The sequence below is a fragment of the Mustela putorius genome, unplaced genomic scaffold (genome assembly GCF_011764305.1).
Source record: "Mustela putorius furo isolate JIRA1106 unplaced genomic scaffold, ASM1176430v1.1 tig00000421_pilon_pilon_pilon, whole genome shotgun sequence".
Lineage (NCBI taxonomy): Eukaryota > Metazoa > Chordata > Mammalia > Carnivora > Mustelidae > Mustela > Mustela putorius.
Genome location: NW_025421375.1, coordinates 1,433,845 through 1,450,404, shown reverse-complemented (window position 1 = coordinate 1,450,404; position 16,560 = coordinate 1,433,845). Strand labels below are relative to the sequence as shown.

The window sequence follows — 16,560 nt, the reverse complement described above, 5'->3', positions numbered from 1 at the left end:
TGCAGCATTGAAAAAAGTACTTAAACACATAGGCTTTTTCTGAGATGGAAGAAAAAAATCTCTTTTGGCCTCCAGACTGAAACATTAAGTTCTTTTGACAGGTTTTTAAGGATACAGCAGTTTAAAACATATATAACATAGTTAGACAAAAAATTCTTAAAGTAATACATATCTGGTCAAAGTAATCCTTTATTTAGAAAGACTGGGTAGCTCACTGAAATGTTAAAAGGTTTTATAGAAATTGTCTCCTTTTTCAATTTTATGTTGATCCCAAAATAGCATTGTCTATAAAAATGTGAAATGCTACATGAGAATGTAACATGAGGAAATATCTTTACACCTGCTCTTACCATTTCAGGAGCAAGAATTAGTCTGTCTCTGATTTCCTAAAAAGAGAGCCTCTTGCCTAAAGCTACTCTACCAAGTGTCTCAGCTTTTTCAAAACATGATGTGTGCTGTATGCTCTTTGGTATATCATAAAACATATGATATGAAGACTGTCATAAAACAAGGTTTGAAATTATAATCTCCTTGTTTTCTCAAAACCTATTCTTATCTCTTCAATCCTGAGCATATATGCACCAGATTTTAATATCTGAGTTTCTAAAACATCAAGTGAGACATGCAAAGAAAGAAACTGCTTGTGAGTCTCACTTGTTTTATAAACTCAGATATTAAATCCAGCTGCTTATGTGCACAGATTTGATTACATAAGAAGAGATGTTCTAGCATAGGAAGAAAAGGAAAACCAAAATCAAAACATAAAAAGCCTTGAAATGCAGGCACCACAAGCAGAATTACTGATACGATGATGTGCTTTGTGCTTTTGTGGTCTTCCCAGAATGTGTTTTTAGATGAACACTACATACCTCCGTTCTGAGTTGTACAAATAATAATTTCATAAGAGGTTATTTGGCTCTAGTGAAGTGTGGCATATCAGCATGAAACCAGTCTCAGCTCAGCTCTCTGCTCTTGTTCCTTTACACGTATCATCCTTAGCATTTTAGAAAATGCACCATAGTGCAAAACGTAACTTTGTATCCACCACCCTAAATTAATGATGATTTAATCATTTTGTTTGATATGTTTAAAATATAACTAAAAGATTAAGGTAAATATGAAATCTTTCTTGTTTGTAACCTTGGACCCTTTTTCTACTCTGTCCCCCACAGGCAACGAGGGGGGGGGGCATTTGTTGTTGATACCATCTGATCAATTTGTATTTGTATTTCTTTTCATTTTAAAATTTATTTTTAGGTACAAGCAGGTCATCAACACCAGCGATCTTTGCTTCTGATCCTGCAACCTGCCCCATTATCCCAGGCTGCGAAACAACCATTGAGATTTCCAAAGGGCGAACAGGGCTGGGCCTGAGCATCGTTGGAGGGTCAGACACTCTGCTGGTGAGGACGTTCCCCGAGGTGCTTCAGATACACAGAAGCCCCTCCAGTGAGCCCTGAAAGATCGCTATCAGGGAGTGTCCTATCTGTTTTATTAAATGAAACATAAAGGCTTAGAAAAATGCGTCATTCATTATTATTTTAAGTCATAGAGCAAACACCAAAAACTGGGTACTTGGACTTTTGTTTTAAGTAAGTGAGTGCTGACTCAATAAGATAGTTACACTTGTGATTGTGAACTTTTAGGTTCAAAATATTTCTGTTAGCTTACTGCTCTTTGCCATATTTTAATTGCCTTTTTACTGACTGGATATGGTTGGGTTGGGCCCATATTGAAAGGAGTCTGAAAAACTGGATAATTATAGACAAAATTTTCTAAATGTCAAAAATCTTTCAAAATATAATTATTGCATTTGTGGCTAAGAAAAGTGAAGTATATCGGTCAATTTCATTTGTGATAGGAAAGGTGATGTATACCTATTATATGTACATATGTATGATTTGTATGTTTCATAATTTTTATCTTTATACGTCCCTGTCATTAGAAAGATATGTAAACTTCTTTGAGTATTGTAGCAAAAATTCCATTATACTTTTCTTTTGACTTTTGATATGACTCCCTATGGATCCAGTGAGTATGTAACCCTTCACATTATATTTAAAAGTACGGTGTATTTTGACTTCCTTTCTGTTTAGCAGTCTTAGGAAGAATGGGCTAAAGCATGAATATGTTTTGTCTGGGCCCTTAGGGCGCCATTATTATCCATGAAGTTTATGAAGAAGGAGCAGCTTGTAAAGATGGAAGACTCTGGGCTGGAGATCAGATTCTAGAGGTACCTTTATAATTAACAAAGGAAAAGCTACTCTGGGGAGGGTGGTCTCTGTTTCCTTTGTTTCTTTCACTTCCTTTTGCTCTTTCCTTATTTGACAGACCTGGGTCCTCACAGTGTCACATTTCTGTACAGGTGAATGGGATTGACTTGAGAAAGGCCACACATGATGAAGCAATTAATGTCCTGAGACAGACCCCACAAAGAGTGCGGCTTACGCTCTACAGAGAGGAGGCTCCATACAAAGAGGAAGATGTGTATGACACCCTCACTGTCGAGCTACAGAAGAAGCCAGGGAAAGGCCTGGGATTAAGTATTGTTGGGAAGAGGTACGAATGAAGAGGACGAACCTCATGATCTTTGGAAATGATTGAATTTCAGCCCTTTTATAGTAGTAGTCAGTCTTTATCAGCTGCTGGTGTTCTGTGAGTAGCTGTAGTCAGCCCACTCAGGAAGAGAGCTAATCTAAAGACCTCATTTTGAACTTTTTAAGTTAGTATTTTGGGGGATCTTGAGGCTATTAGATAAAAACTATTTGGTATTTCTTTCTTTTAAAAGATTTTTTTTATTCAAGAGAGCGAGAAAGCACAAGAACATGAGTGGGATGAGGGGCAGAGGGAGAAGCAGACCCCCTGCTGAGTCGGGAGCCCAGTGTAGGACTGGAGTCCAGGAATGCAGGATTCGATCCCGAAACCCTGGGATCATGACCTGGGCTGAAGGCAGATTCTTAACCGATTGAGCCACCTAGGCACCTTATTTGGTATTTCTTGAGCACCTACTGTGTGACAGGGAATACATTAAGTTCTAGGGAACATGTTAAATAAGACATGGTTCCTGACCTCAAAAAACTCATGATTTGGTCAATGAGAATTAAATATGTTCTTGCAACAAAGAATTCCATTGATGAGAGACAGAGACATACTGTGAGGGAGCTGCGGCAGCAGAGGAAAAGGGTTGAGGAAGAAGACACACTGACAAGCAGAAACCTTGTCAGAAAAGAGGTGAAATTCCAAATTATGTTTACAGAAATGATACTGGAGTATTTGTGTCAGACATCGTCAAAGGCGGGATTGCCGATGCAGATGGAAGACTGGTGCAGGGAGACCAGATACTGACGGTGAATGGAGAGGACGTCCGTAACGCCACCCAGGAGGCTGTGGCTGCTTTGCTAAAGGTAAAGCTCGAAGGCTGGCAAGGACTCCATGCAGCAGGATGGGAGAAGGAAGGTACTCACTGGGCGACCACGGTCGAATAAGCACTGAGTGCTCTTTATTTAAAATGTTTTCTCAGATGAGGTACATTTCTAGGTAAGATAACCATATTTTAGTGATAAATTTCTAAATAATAAGTCTGTGATAGCTCTTTATTATACTGTGTATTTTTTTATTATTAAATAAAAGACTTTTCAAGGTAGACATCCACTAAGGTCCCAGAGCTGGTAAATCAGAGAGTAAGATTTAAACCTGTATGTCTAGCTCCAAAAATCCAGGATCTCAAAATACCTCACTGTGCTTTCACCTTAGACGATACAGTACTTTCTGTGATTTCTGTGTCAGAGGTCACAGGGAAGTTGTCTTCAATTCTTATTTTGTGTTTATAGCTATGTGGCTTATTTCAGGATGGTGTAATCGGTCTGCTGGTTATAGGTGTGGTGATAGAGAGTTTGCCCAGTTATCTGTTAAGGACAAAACAAGTTGTCGTGGTCACGGTTGTCTTACTGTTTCTGTTTCATTTTGTAAGCCTTGAGTTGGTGTATTTGGCATATCTAAACCAGTATGCTTCATGAGATAGTAGCTCGATTCTCAGTCTCTCTCCTCCTCAGCACAGTCTCCATGTAAACCTTGAGGTTGTGAGACAGACACTGGGTATTGCTGCTGCTGCTGCTGCTTAATGTTATTCTTTTTTATGTTTTAGAAGGGCTCTTTCCACAAAGGATTGGAGGTATCCTTGTCTATGGAAATCCCAAAAGGATTTATTTTTTTTTAATTTATTATTTATTTATTTATTTATTGTTTTTTTATTAACATAGAACATATAACAAATAACATGTATTATTTGCCCCAGGGGTACAGGTCTGTGAATCATCAAGCTTACTCACTTCACAGCACTCACCATAGCACATACCCTCCCCTGTATCCATAACCCAGCCACCCTATGCCTAAACCTCTACCCCCCAGCAGCCCTCAGTTTGTTTTGTGAGATTAAGAGTCTCTTATGGTTTGTCTGTCTCCTGATCCCAGCTTGTTTCATTATTTTCCCTCTCTTTCCCCCACCAACCCCCCGCCCTGCTTCTCAAATTCCTCATATCAGGGAGATCATATGATAATTATCTCTCTCTGACTGACTTATTTCACTCAGCATAATACCCTCCAGTTCCATCCATGTTGTTGCAAATGGCAAGATTTCATTTCTTTTGATGGCTGCATAGTATTCCCTTATATATATATACACCACATCTTCTTTATCCATTCATTTGTTGATGGACATCTAGGTTCTTTCCGTAGTTTGGCTATTGTGGACATTGCTGCTATAAACATTCGAGTGCATGTGCCCCTTCGGATCACTACACTTAGTCTTTAGGGTAAATACCCAGTAATGCAATTGCTAGGTCATAGGGTAGCTCTGTTTTCAACTTTTTGAGGAACCTCCATGCTGTTTTTGTAGCATCTTATTTAAACAGTTTCCTAAAACAACCACTCCACTAGTGTTCCCTAGGCACAGTGACCTTGGAAGTTGGAAGAATCAAAGCCGGTCCATTTCATTCAGAGAGGAGGCCTTCTCAAAGCAGCCAGGTGGGTAGCTGTGGGGTTCATCAGGGTAACGTAGTCCAAGGGCCAGAGCAACTCCATGAAGGCCCTGAGGGGGTCCACGCACAGGCTGGGTCTCCGGCAGCTGGGCAGAGGGGGCTGCAGTCTGATGTGGGAAGAGCCATGGGTGAGCATGGATGGGTGAACACAATGGAGCCCTTGAGTAGTTTGCAAGTCACTCTCAAGAATTTCCTTTCAACTGTTCTTTGTTTCTCTTCCCATAATTGTGCAAATTAACCAATTAATATCTGTAAAGCCTACTTTTTTAAAGTATTTTTAAAGTATTTTATAACAAATATTTATCAGTATTCAAATGAAAAAATTCCATGTCAGGTGAACTGTAGAAGCTTGCCACCGTGGATGAAACTCACAGCCGTGTCTGTTCAGGGTTGCAGCATGCCCCTCCTCACGTGTGTCTGCGTCAGCCTATCCTTAAAGACCCTTTACTCAGCCCTTCAACAGTACCATTCATTTCCAGTTGACCCTATTTCACAGTTTCTTCATAAGCCCCAGTCTATGTACAACATCAGTTTAAATTTAGCTTGAATGAAACTATGAATCTATGAAAAGCCACTTAAATTTTAGTTTGTTGGAATCAATCTCATTTATTCTTTTAGCTTTAATTTGTTTAGGTCACTAGGCAAATTATTTCATAAAAAGAAAAAAAATCAGGGCGCCTGGGTGGCTCAGTGGGTTAAAGCCTCTGCCTTCGGCTCAGGTCATGATCCCAGGGTCCTGGGATCGAGCCCCGCATCGGGCTCTCTGCTCAGCAGGGAGCCTGCTTTCTCCTCTCTCTCTCTGCCTGCCTCTCTGCCTACATGTGATCTCTGCCTGTCAAATAAATAAATAAAATACTAAAAAAAAAAAAATTAGATTTCAAATTATCAAATGCCACTGTTGCTTAACTGTTACTTCACAGACATTTCTCTCTAGATGCAATAAAAGAATTTAATTCTGTTGGGACACCTGGGTGGCTCAGTTGTTAAGTGTCTGCCTTCGACTCAGGTCATGATCCTGGGGTCCTGGGATCAAGTCCTGCATCAGGCTCCTTGCTCGGTGGGGAGCCTGCTTCTCTCTCTCCCTGTGCCTGCCACTCTGTCTGCTTGTGCTCTCTCTCTCTGTCAAATAAATAAATAAAATCTTTTAAAAAAAATTTAATTCTGAAATAAGTGGTATTTAGGGGATATTATTACTTCAACACTTTCTAAAATAATTGTTGTGATTTGTAGATGAGTGAAGGCAGCCTGTCGTCATTCACTTTCCCGCTTTCCGGATCCAGCACTTCTGAGTCCCTAGAAAGTAGCTTGAAGAAGAATGCACGTAAGATTGGTTTGATATTTTCAGCATGATTTATTGGTTTGAATTTTGGTAACCAACACTGGTTTTTTTTTTTTCCACTGTATTAATTTACCTCTGAGATCTCGTTCCCCAGATCTTTTCATACTTTAATATGGATACAAAGGTGTGTGTTGGCAAATACTCTGAACAACATGAAGCTGTGTCTTTGTTGTTTCGTTTTTCCATTTGTTGTTTTATCTATAAGATACATGAAACATTAGTATCCTGATTCTGTAATTTTTCTTACTAAGCTGACTGGTGTGCTTGATTTTTATTTTCTTTTTCTGTTTAATCTAACACCAATAATTCAGAAGATGCTATTAAGTGAAGACTTCTTTTTCCATGAAGACTGCAAAAATTTTGATTGAGAAAATTAGTGTGATCCTCCTGTGTTTTAATTACATGAAATCATGATGCAGAGGGTTTTTTGGCTTGGAGCATTAGTTGAAAGTTGTTCAAATTGAAGAACTAACCATATGGCAATCTCTGTTTGCAATGTGACTAATATTCTAGAAATTTAGCCACTTAAGTCCATGAATTCCTTTTAATGTGTCCATGACTTTATTTTTCTCAGCTGTGCACATGTGTCTTTCTATCCAAAGCCTGTTCTGCCCTTGACTCATTCAAAGCGGATTATGCAGTTATATAATCAACGATTAAAATAAGAAGGAAGAAATGGGGTGGTATGCACATTTTTCCAACCGGAAAAATAAAGATTCCTTGTGTGAGACAGATTTAGTCATATGTACTGGCAACTTTGAGCACCCTCTCTCTTTATAAAAAAAAAAATATATATATATATATATATATACACAGTATCTCAGTTCCATTCTAGCTTCAGGCATTGACTAAAATTTAATCGAACATAAAAATACTTTAATAACCATATTTTTTTTACTTTACAGTGGCATCTGAAATACAGGGATTAAGAACAGTTGAAATAAAAAAGGTAACTTGGGGAAGAGAGAATGACATAAACTCTGTTGACCTCGGGGGCATCTCCATGTGTATTTTCGTATTAGCTGTCTCACTATTTTACCATAGCATCAGAAAAATTATGTGTTGTATACAGTGGGAATACCACAGTAGTGTTCACTGAATTTCCTGGTCATAGGCCGTTATATGAAAAATCATTGTTGGCGTATCCTGTATTGCCAAGAACAGCTTCCACCCAACCCCACACAAGGTGTCGCCCCAACTCTCACTTCTCATACTGCAAAGCAAGCCTCTCTGCCTCCCATAGATACTTCTTATTCCCATGAAACAGATTCCCTGGACAGCCGTGCACAAGAGAGAACACAAAAGCAGCTACAGCTTATTGAGCCTTTGCTCTCTGCTGAGCGTTCTTGTAGACGTATCATGCTATCATCGTCTCGTGTGATATCTTCGGCGAGCCCCCTGGGAGGGCTCCTCTGAGCTCCATTTTGTCCGTGAACATCTAGTAACTTATTAGGAGGGCCGAACTTGGTCAGGTCCCAACATCTATAAGTGTGAGTTCCTGGCTTTGAAGACAGATCTCTCTGATTCCAAAGTTAGGATCTTTCACTTCATCAGTATACCTGCTTTTCGTCATCCCCACTGCATGATTTTCATTTAATGTGTTTTGATTCCTTTTATTTCCTGGACAGATGCTTCTTTTCCTAAGTCACACTAAGGACCCATGTCAAATGAAGTAATACAGTTTCCCTGAGCTGCATTACCTCACACCTCCAAGACCTGAGCTGACTGTACAGCATCGGGCCAAAGAAACCAAACATCTATTTAAAATATCACATTGACTGAAATATTTTCATCTCTTGCATGCCAGGGGCCTACTGACTCACTGGGAATCAGCATTGCTGGAGGAGTGGGCAGCCCACTTGGGGATGTTCCTATATTTATTGCAATGATGCACCCGAATGGAGTTGCAGCTCAGACCCAGAAACTCAGAGTAAGTTCTACCCATAACCGCGGCAGCCCTCGCAGATCTGGCAAAAGGTTTCATAAACCCTTTGAATGTCATCTCTTGTTGCAGCCAGTTTTCAGTGCCTGTATCTGCTTTTAAATCCCTAATCTGACTGCGGCAGGTTGGCTTTGAGCAAAGGTAAAGAAAACGGAGAGAGAGAGTTTGCTGTGGCATGCAGATTGAAAAGTAAATGAGACGGGAAGATCTGCTCTTGTTTCTTACTACTTTTTACTTGTCTCCAACTCTGTGAAATAAGTTAAAACAAGGTGATTCAGAACACCAGTATGAGATGAAATTTTCTCCTTACGTGTGTCACTGGCTTAAATGCCACTGCAACATCATTAAATTGAAAATTATCATTTATGTTGCAATTGATCATCCATTTTGCAGAAGTTTCATATAAGTGTGATTTACGTAGTGAAACTATACCAAAAGTGCTTCAGAGTTGAGGGATTATGCTGAGGTGGAGCCCTGTTGATGCTCCCTGTCCAGTTCTGCAATCAGGTGACTATTCCATTCAGGTCTCAATGAAGTAAAATCTGTGTGGCCTCATGGGTCACAGAGGGTCTCACAACTTAACCACTTAGTTTAGTCCCTACACTAGAAATGGTTCAGTCTCTTTTGATATCTGAGCTTGTGACTGACTGGCACTTACAAATCGGTAATTGCACGTAGCGGAAAACTTCTCTGTGCCGGACTGATGGTGAATACTTGGGCGTCTGTGGTGGCGGCTCAGCTCCGCCCTGGGAAAGCGGTGAAGGAGCAGGGCTGTCTTCCATCCAGGCTTCGTCAGCAAAAACAAGCCGCTGGCCAGGCTTGGCCTTGAGTCCCAGCTGACTTGGAGTCCTAGTTAACGTGTGTAATAAAAACATCTAAAGAGATTCTGGGTTTTAAATGTTATCAGATATTTTATTCTTTAATAAGAAACTGTCTCTTCCCCAGGAGAAGTGAAGAGAGGGAAGAATGGTTTTCCCCCTTCCCCTGGAGACTACCCAACTGCATCGTCATGGCCAGCTTCTTTCTGTTGGGGCTAATTCTTGAAATTACCCGCTGCCCCGGTTGTAGTTCAGTTGTTGAGAGCAGTGTGTACGTGATGTGCGGGTAGAGAAGGAGCTCACTGTTCCGGTCCCGCCTCACTCTCCACGGCTGCTTTAGCAGATGGCTGGTTTCTTGTCTCCCTTGCAGGTTGGGGACCGGATTGTCACTATCTGCGGCACTTCCACGGAGGGGATGACTCACACCCAAGCAGTTAACTTACTGAAAAATGCCTCTGGCTCCATTGAAATGCAGGTAAAGAGTTGTATCCCAAGCACTCTTCACAGTCTGGGTGGCGAGAGACACAGGAGCTGTAAGCATTAGAGCAGTAGAAGTTCTTAAATCCCCTGATATTATTTCATTTACTATTTCCCACGAACATAAATGATTACACTGAGAGTTCCGAGAAAGTATGTTTGAAGCATTTTATCCTGATGAGTTTATTGTTTGATACTTTATATCTAAAGAAAAAAAAAATACAGGGTCTTAGCTACAAATGATTAATGGCTAGAATGTTAAGTGGTATGAGTGGCTGTTTATTCTAAAGCTCTTAAAAAAATAACTGCATTTGAGACCATGTTTGAAAACATCAAAGAACTTTGCAGAATTGAATTACTAAAAGATGTTTCCTGTCAGTTGAAGAGGCCTCTGGACCTTGTGAAATTTCTCTTTATGTTGTATATCAGGTTCACAGAAATGATTAAGTAGACAATAAAGGACATGTTTTAATCCAAATGCTATATTTGAAGGAGTTACTGATGTCTCCCTGCCTAGCTACAGGAACATGTGTCTTTCTCTGTTTCTCCCACGCACAGGTAGTCGCTGGAGGAGATGTGAGTGTGGTCACAGGTCATCAGCAGGAGCCGGCTAGTTCTGGTCTTTCTTTCACTGGGCTGACGTCAAGCAGCATATTTCAGGAGGATTTAGGGTGAGCACATATACTGTGGTTTCTGTGTCCCTACCATTCACATAAAAGTGAAAAAACAAGAGACGAAGTTTGAGATAGGAAAACCAAGTGTTTCTAAACTGTTAAATAATTGTGGCATGGATTTAGTTCATCATGTAGAGACAGGTAGCATGCCACTATCCTGCCCACGGTTTTGGCTCTACGTTCTTTGGTGGCCATTTTCGTCTTGACATCACTACCCTGTGTGACATGAAAGGAATCTTTTGAAACCTTCTGCCATTTTGAAATTCCAACATTACCAACCCATTTACTAAATCATCCTTTTGATTAAAAAACTCACAGTTCCCCAGCATGTGCGTACAAAAGAGTTGAACCATAAAGAGAAGGGAAGAGAGGAACATTTGAGAATTTTTAAATAATGTGATGCAGGCTTTACATTGCTAATAATGGCTGTTTCTCTCTGAGCTTGGGAGTCCTGATGTTTCTGACTTATTCCACCGTTAGAGCTCTGTGCTGTAACCTTCTTCCTTTAAGGAACCTGAGGAAAGAATGTGCACGCCTGCAGTGAGAATGTGTCGTGAGCATGTTAATTTAGGGGAACTGTAAATGAGTAGTAGATGTAGGGTGTTAAATAGGATTTTGTTGGATTATGTAAATTTAAAATACTGATCACAGCATGCATGGACAGGGCAGGCACCCCCAAAATACCCGTGATATACTCACTGTCAGTAGCACTGAGATTTGTATTGGTTCTACGTGGATGTCAGATAATCCGTAACTTACAGGTATGAATTTAAAATTGAAACCCTCTTTTTTCTTTCTTCCCTTTACTGTAGACCTCCTCAGTGTAAATCTATTACACTAGATCGAGGACCAGATGGCTTAGGCTTCAGCATAGTAGGAGGATATGGAAGCCCTCATGGAGACTTACCCATTTATGTTAAAACAGTGTTTGCGAAGGTAAGCTTGTACATTTTAACCACCCCCGTCCCCCCAAACATTCATTAATAGTGGTCAGCAGCTGGCTTATTAGTTTATGGCCTGAGGTAACGCCAAATGGTTAACAGTTGATCATTTTCTTTTGGAACTCCCTTCAGGAACAAGTCATTAAATATTTTTGTTCAATTTGAGGTTTAGTTATGTTTAAAGGAAAATAGGCTCAAATTGAAATTCCATGGGAACACTTGACAATATGCAATAAAAATATTAATGAACTTTAGTTTGACAGTAATGCCTGATTTTTTTATCCTTTGAAAACAGGTTGCTTTTGACTAAATGTCTTTTGAAAATGGGATATTTTAAATATGTATGCTATAGAGGGCTGGCATTTCTTTTCCTTTGTGGTTTTTTTTTTTTTTTTTTGGTTTGGCAATATAGAACAGACACAGAAAAGTATGTAAAATAGGTACATAGGTTAAATAACTAATAGAGCATTTATCTGCATTTAATTTTATTGAATAAAATAGAAAAATCACAACTGAAAAAACTGCAGAGTATCCAGGAGCTCTGTCACCTGCAGTAAATCTGCTATTTGCAATTAGGGAATTCAGTTTTTTAAAAAATTGTATTTAGTTGTAATGATATAGTAAGCTATTTTAAGCATGTTTAGAATAAGAATAAATTTATTGCAACATTGGGGAAGCTGTTAAAATAATTCAAACCCATATAATTATTGTTAATATGTTCTTAAGACACTTTTCAGGAGCTCCAAAATTGGACACAATTTCCTGCAGGGGAAAATCTGGAACCTCATGATTTTACAGTGCAAAGGAGCAAACAAACCTTACTGCCGACCTATTAAACAGTTTGACCCGGGGCTTCAGATTAGCGCGTCATCCTTTTAAAGTGCCTACCTGTGGAGGTTTTATTCCATTATTTTGAAAAAGAATTATTATTTTTAACCAACTTAAAGTGCTGTATCTACAGCAACCTAGTTATAGGCTTAATTTATGAGATTTTTTTAAAAGCCATTGGTATGTCCAAAAATACAAACAGCATTTGTCAGTGAATAGAAGAGTCATGCAGTCCGTTTCCTCAGCCTTGGAACAATTTATTTAAGGCATGCTAGTTAGAACATATTTTAAGAATTTCATCATTATGGATTCCTCATTAACTTTTCCATATTTTTAATCTTATATTTAATTGCATAATTGCCTACTATAAGCATGCCTTAAGATGGGATTCTTTTTCACACAGCAATGTCTGTGTTTAATCTGAATCATTTTAAGGCCCATAAGAAATATGAAGACTCCACACACCCTGGGAAAGTAAAGAACAAGCAGCTCGAGCAGCCTCTTCAAGCTGCAAAAAGAATTATAGTTAGACTTTTTAGGACTCGCGTTCTACCCTGCCCTTGTCAACGTGTGTGTGGCCTTCATGTTTCTGCATACCTTCGGGTTCCATGGCCTCATGCCCATGTCCTGTAAACCTGCTTTTGTTCCTGTCCAGTCCTTTGTTGTCTTCTGTAGACTTCTTTACAGGATAAAAAAAAAAAAACAACTCTGGATCCTATGAAATCATTCTCCTTAGGCAAATTCCCAAATATTCTTTATTAATTTGAGTTCCCACCAACTGCTGTGCCGAATGGCCAAAAAACCATCCAACTAATCTGTTGACTGCTGGATTCTCTCTGCACTTGGAATCTTGGTGGTAAAACCATTATAGGAGCAAGACCTCCTTTGTGTCTGCTCATCATTGCAGATGAGCAATGGAGCACCCCGGGAGCACCGAGGGCATGTGTGTGTACATGTAGAGCAATTTGCATTCTTGTTTTGATCTTCTTCTGTTGTGTAGCTGCGAGGCAGCATTTTTTGAGAAGCAAACAAGCCTACTTTCTAATTGCAGGGAGCAGCCTCTGAAGACGGGCGTCTCAAAAGGGGTGATCAGATCATTGCTGTCAATGGGCAGAGTCTGGAAGGGGTGACCCACGAAGAAGCTGTGGCCATCCTTAAGCGGACGAAGGGAACTGTCACTTTAATGGTTCTCTCCTGAATTTACTGCAGAGTGGGGCTAACTTGACCCCCTGCTCTGTCCCACACTGTGAAGGGAACGGAACTGATCTCGTGGATGACTTTCCATGTGCCATCTACTTCAAGCTCTTCAGAACTCTAGGAGGGGGGTGAAGTACCACTTAAGTTTGTTTTTCTCATGTGGAAATGATTTTCTTGCAACCTAGCATCATTTTTCCTTTCTCCTTGGATTTTGTGAACATAAACTCAAAGGGAAGGACTGTGTGTGTAGGTAAGCCCTGTCCTTTGTAAAGATGTCTGACATTCAGCCGTCACGTGTGCAGAAATTACGATGTGCTGAACATGTGTTCATAGAGAACATGTGTTTATAGAGAAAGAAGAAAATAATTCCAAACTGAATGTAAGAGAAATGGCTTTAGTAAATTAGGGTGAGAATAAAAATATAAAATAAAGAAGAAAATCTCAAATTTTATTTAAAAAATACTTCATTTTATCAGTAACTCCTCTCCCAATTTCTAACTAGAAAACAGTTATCTCTATTAGAAATCCTAAAAAATACTCTCAGTATTTACAGTATTTGACTATTATAAAACTGCATCTCCTACCTTTAATATACACATATGTATTTAATTCCTAAAGTGGGTTCCTAAGATTGAGTAAATAGCGATTATATGTAACAGTGTCCTAAGTTGATAAAGAACACAGCTTATGCAAATCTCGACGTTCATTTTTATTTTTGACCTGTTATAAAATATTTCCATGTTTCTGTAACTAAGATGGTGATGCCACCCACTACTGACTATAGTTTCTCTAGAAAGCAGCCGTGCTAGCCATGGAGGAACATGGAAGTCTCTCAGAATCCTTAATGCTGGTTTAAACTGATGCAAAACTAAAAATGCACGCTGTGCAATTGGTCTTTAGTTACTATTAATCTTAATGACAGAGAAAAAAGCAACGTGTTAGTAATTATTTTGGTTGTGTGCCATTAGTAAATTGATAGAAAAATTAAGGGGATTAACATAACTTCATTTCATTGCCTTATATTAACATCTTATAATACAATAGTTTAAGACTAAGGGAAACAGATGGAGCTGTTTATTGAGACAACTGGTGAGGAATTATCATGTGTTCATTCCCATTTTAGAGCGTGAAACTCCTACATTAGAATATATAAAGTCACTTTAAATATTATCTATATTTGTAACAGAAGTAGTGTACAGATATTTTATTATAGCACTTTTGTGTAAATGGAGAACTGAAGTGAATAAATAACAAGTTTCATGGTGCACAAATAAAGAAACAGGCGTATTTTTTTGTTTGTTCTTTTTACTGGGAAAAAGCTCCATTATATTGTTCAAGATTTACAATTTAAAATTGGTTTTTATCCTAACTGAACACATGGTGTCCATAGTTACAATCAGAACTTTGGATGCCATGATGAAAAACTGGATGTTTCTTACATCCAGAAGTTTTCCTAATACTGAAGTGTCCTGTCTCTATCTGGTTTTCCAGAGGTGCTGTATTAATGCAGTAACATTGTGAATTGTTCTTGGAGGTAGTCGAGCTAAAGCTAGTTCAGAAAGAAGAAGTCATAATGAAGTTATTACGTTAATAGATGCAAAACGTCTGATTTGAACACTGAGCAAGGAATTAGGGAACACTTGTTCTGCTCGTTTTGCCCCTCACTAGCCAATGAATGTGTGCATTCCGTCTGATTCACTCATCTATAAAATGGTAGGTCATCTTATCTCAAAGCTTGCATCCGGTTCTAAAATAGAAGCCTTCTGTGATTCTTACACAGAATGGATAGGCCCACGCATTCTAACAATTCAGGAGGTGTTGTCCTCGACACTCCATGGTAGACTGAGCTGAGTGGCTTAACCAGCCAAATGAAAGTTGGAGTAAATATGTGGGGGAACCCCAAGGAGAGCAGTTCCAGGTAAGTGTGTGTACTTGTCTGAGAAGCACCTCCCCAAAACACTGTGTCTGAGAAGCACAGCCACAAGGAACCGTAGAATGTGATCTCATTTGGAAATAGGGGCTTTGCAGATATAATTAGTTAAGATGAGATCATGCTGAGCCCTAAATCCTTAAGGCTGTATCGAGTCACAGAGACATAGGGGAGGAAGGCCCTGTAAAGCTGGGGCAAAACAAGCCAAAGACCACCTTGGGGGCTACAGAAACTAGAATAAGTCAGGAAGATTTTTCCCTAGAGTCTTCCCAGGGAGTCTGGCCCTACTGACACCTTGATTTCGGACTTGTGGCCTCCAGATCCGTGAAAGAATAAATATATCTGTTGTTATCCACCCAGTTGGTGGTATTGTTACGGAGGCCTGGGAACACTAGTAATAGTGTCTCCGATGTTCTTATATTCGTGGCTACCATCCTTGTATCTGGTGGACAGGAGAAGAGCTGGACATGTGTGTTGAGCCTGCAAATGATTAAAGGATAGGTTGTGATTCATTTCATGGCATTAATATTGTTTTAGTTGGCTAGCTGCAGCCTAAATGCAGAAAAAGAAACTGGGCATGCCACTGTAGGGATATAAAAACGCTGAGGAAAAGCTCACCCCCTGCATTCTTCTAATTAACAAAGTCAGCACAAGGAAGAGGAGGGAGGAAGGAAGGAAAAGATTGAGAGGAATATATAGATTCACCAGCATTGCAGAGATGTGACAAAGGGTTATGCTTCCTGTATTTGATGATTTTGTGTAGATATACAAGTTGTCTGTGGAAGAAAGTGTTTGCACAAAGGGTTTGAGGACTTGAACCTTACAGTCATTGTGATGCACAACCCAAGAGAGGGAATCACCCATTATAGGTGCCATATAACGCCTCACGTGACTAAATCACACTGGCAAATGCTACATATTTCTCGTGTTCTTTGTGATCCTGCCCCGAGGACAGTGATGACAATCACACTAAGGAGAACAATAATAATCATTTCAGCACCAACTCGTGTGTAGCTGCGGATGTCCTCATGGTGTGAGGTCACTTCAGTCAGCTCCACACATCAGAACAAGGATGGAGCAGGAAGCATGAAAACATGAACATTTGTGAAAGATGAGACAAGAAAAGGGACGAGTTTTTGTTTTGTTTTTTGGGGGCATAGTGTTAAGCAGAGTGTGATAGGTTTGGTGAAGCCAAGGACCCTATTCCTTGCTCTGAGGGGACCGGTCCCATGTTGCCCTAGATCTGATCAGCTATCTGCTTATCTGAAGATGGTGCACACTGATTTATGGTCTTTCTTCATGAGTAGAGAGGTTGAAAGGATGCCTGCAGGGAGACAGGGCTAAAGAACCTTTTTTTTTTTTTTCTTGGTATAGGTGT

The 16,560-nt window shown here is 39.6% G+C and overlaps 1 protein-coding gene across 7 annotated transcripts in view; it reads left to right on the top strand.

Moving 5' to 3' along the window:
* MPDZ (multiple PDZ domain crumbs cell polarity complex component) overlaps positions 1-14,539 on the top strand; it is a 152,356-nt gene extending 137,817 nt beyond the window's left edge. For all 7 annotated transcript variants that reach the window (XM_045079640.1, XM_045079639.1, XM_045079641.1 and 4 more), the window contains 12 exons: positions 1,258-1,403; positions 2,150-2,233; positions 2,366-2,559; positions 3,257-3,404; positions 4,936-5,022; positions 6,267-6,357; positions 7,281-7,324; positions 8,183-8,305; positions 9,506-9,610; positions 10,171-10,283; positions 11,099-11,222; positions 13,107-14,539. In XM_045079640.1, coding sequence (XP_044935575.1) covers positions 1,258-1,403; positions 2,150-2,233; positions 2,366-2,559; positions 3,257-3,404; positions 4,936-5,022; positions 6,267-6,357; positions 7,281-7,324; positions 8,183-8,305; positions 9,506-9,610; positions 10,171-10,283; positions 11,099-11,222; positions 13,107-13,253 — 1,406 coding nt within the window. In that variant the 3' untranslated portion in view covers positions 13,254-14,539. The remainder of the gene's footprint in view (positions 1-1,257; positions 1,404-2,149; positions 2,234-2,365; positions 2,560-3,256; positions 3,405-4,935; positions 5,023-6,266; positions 6,358-7,280; positions 7,325-8,182; positions 8,306-9,505; positions 9,611-10,170; positions 10,284-11,098; positions 11,223-13,106) is intronic.
* Positions 14,540-16,560: the final 2,021 nt, after the last annotated feature.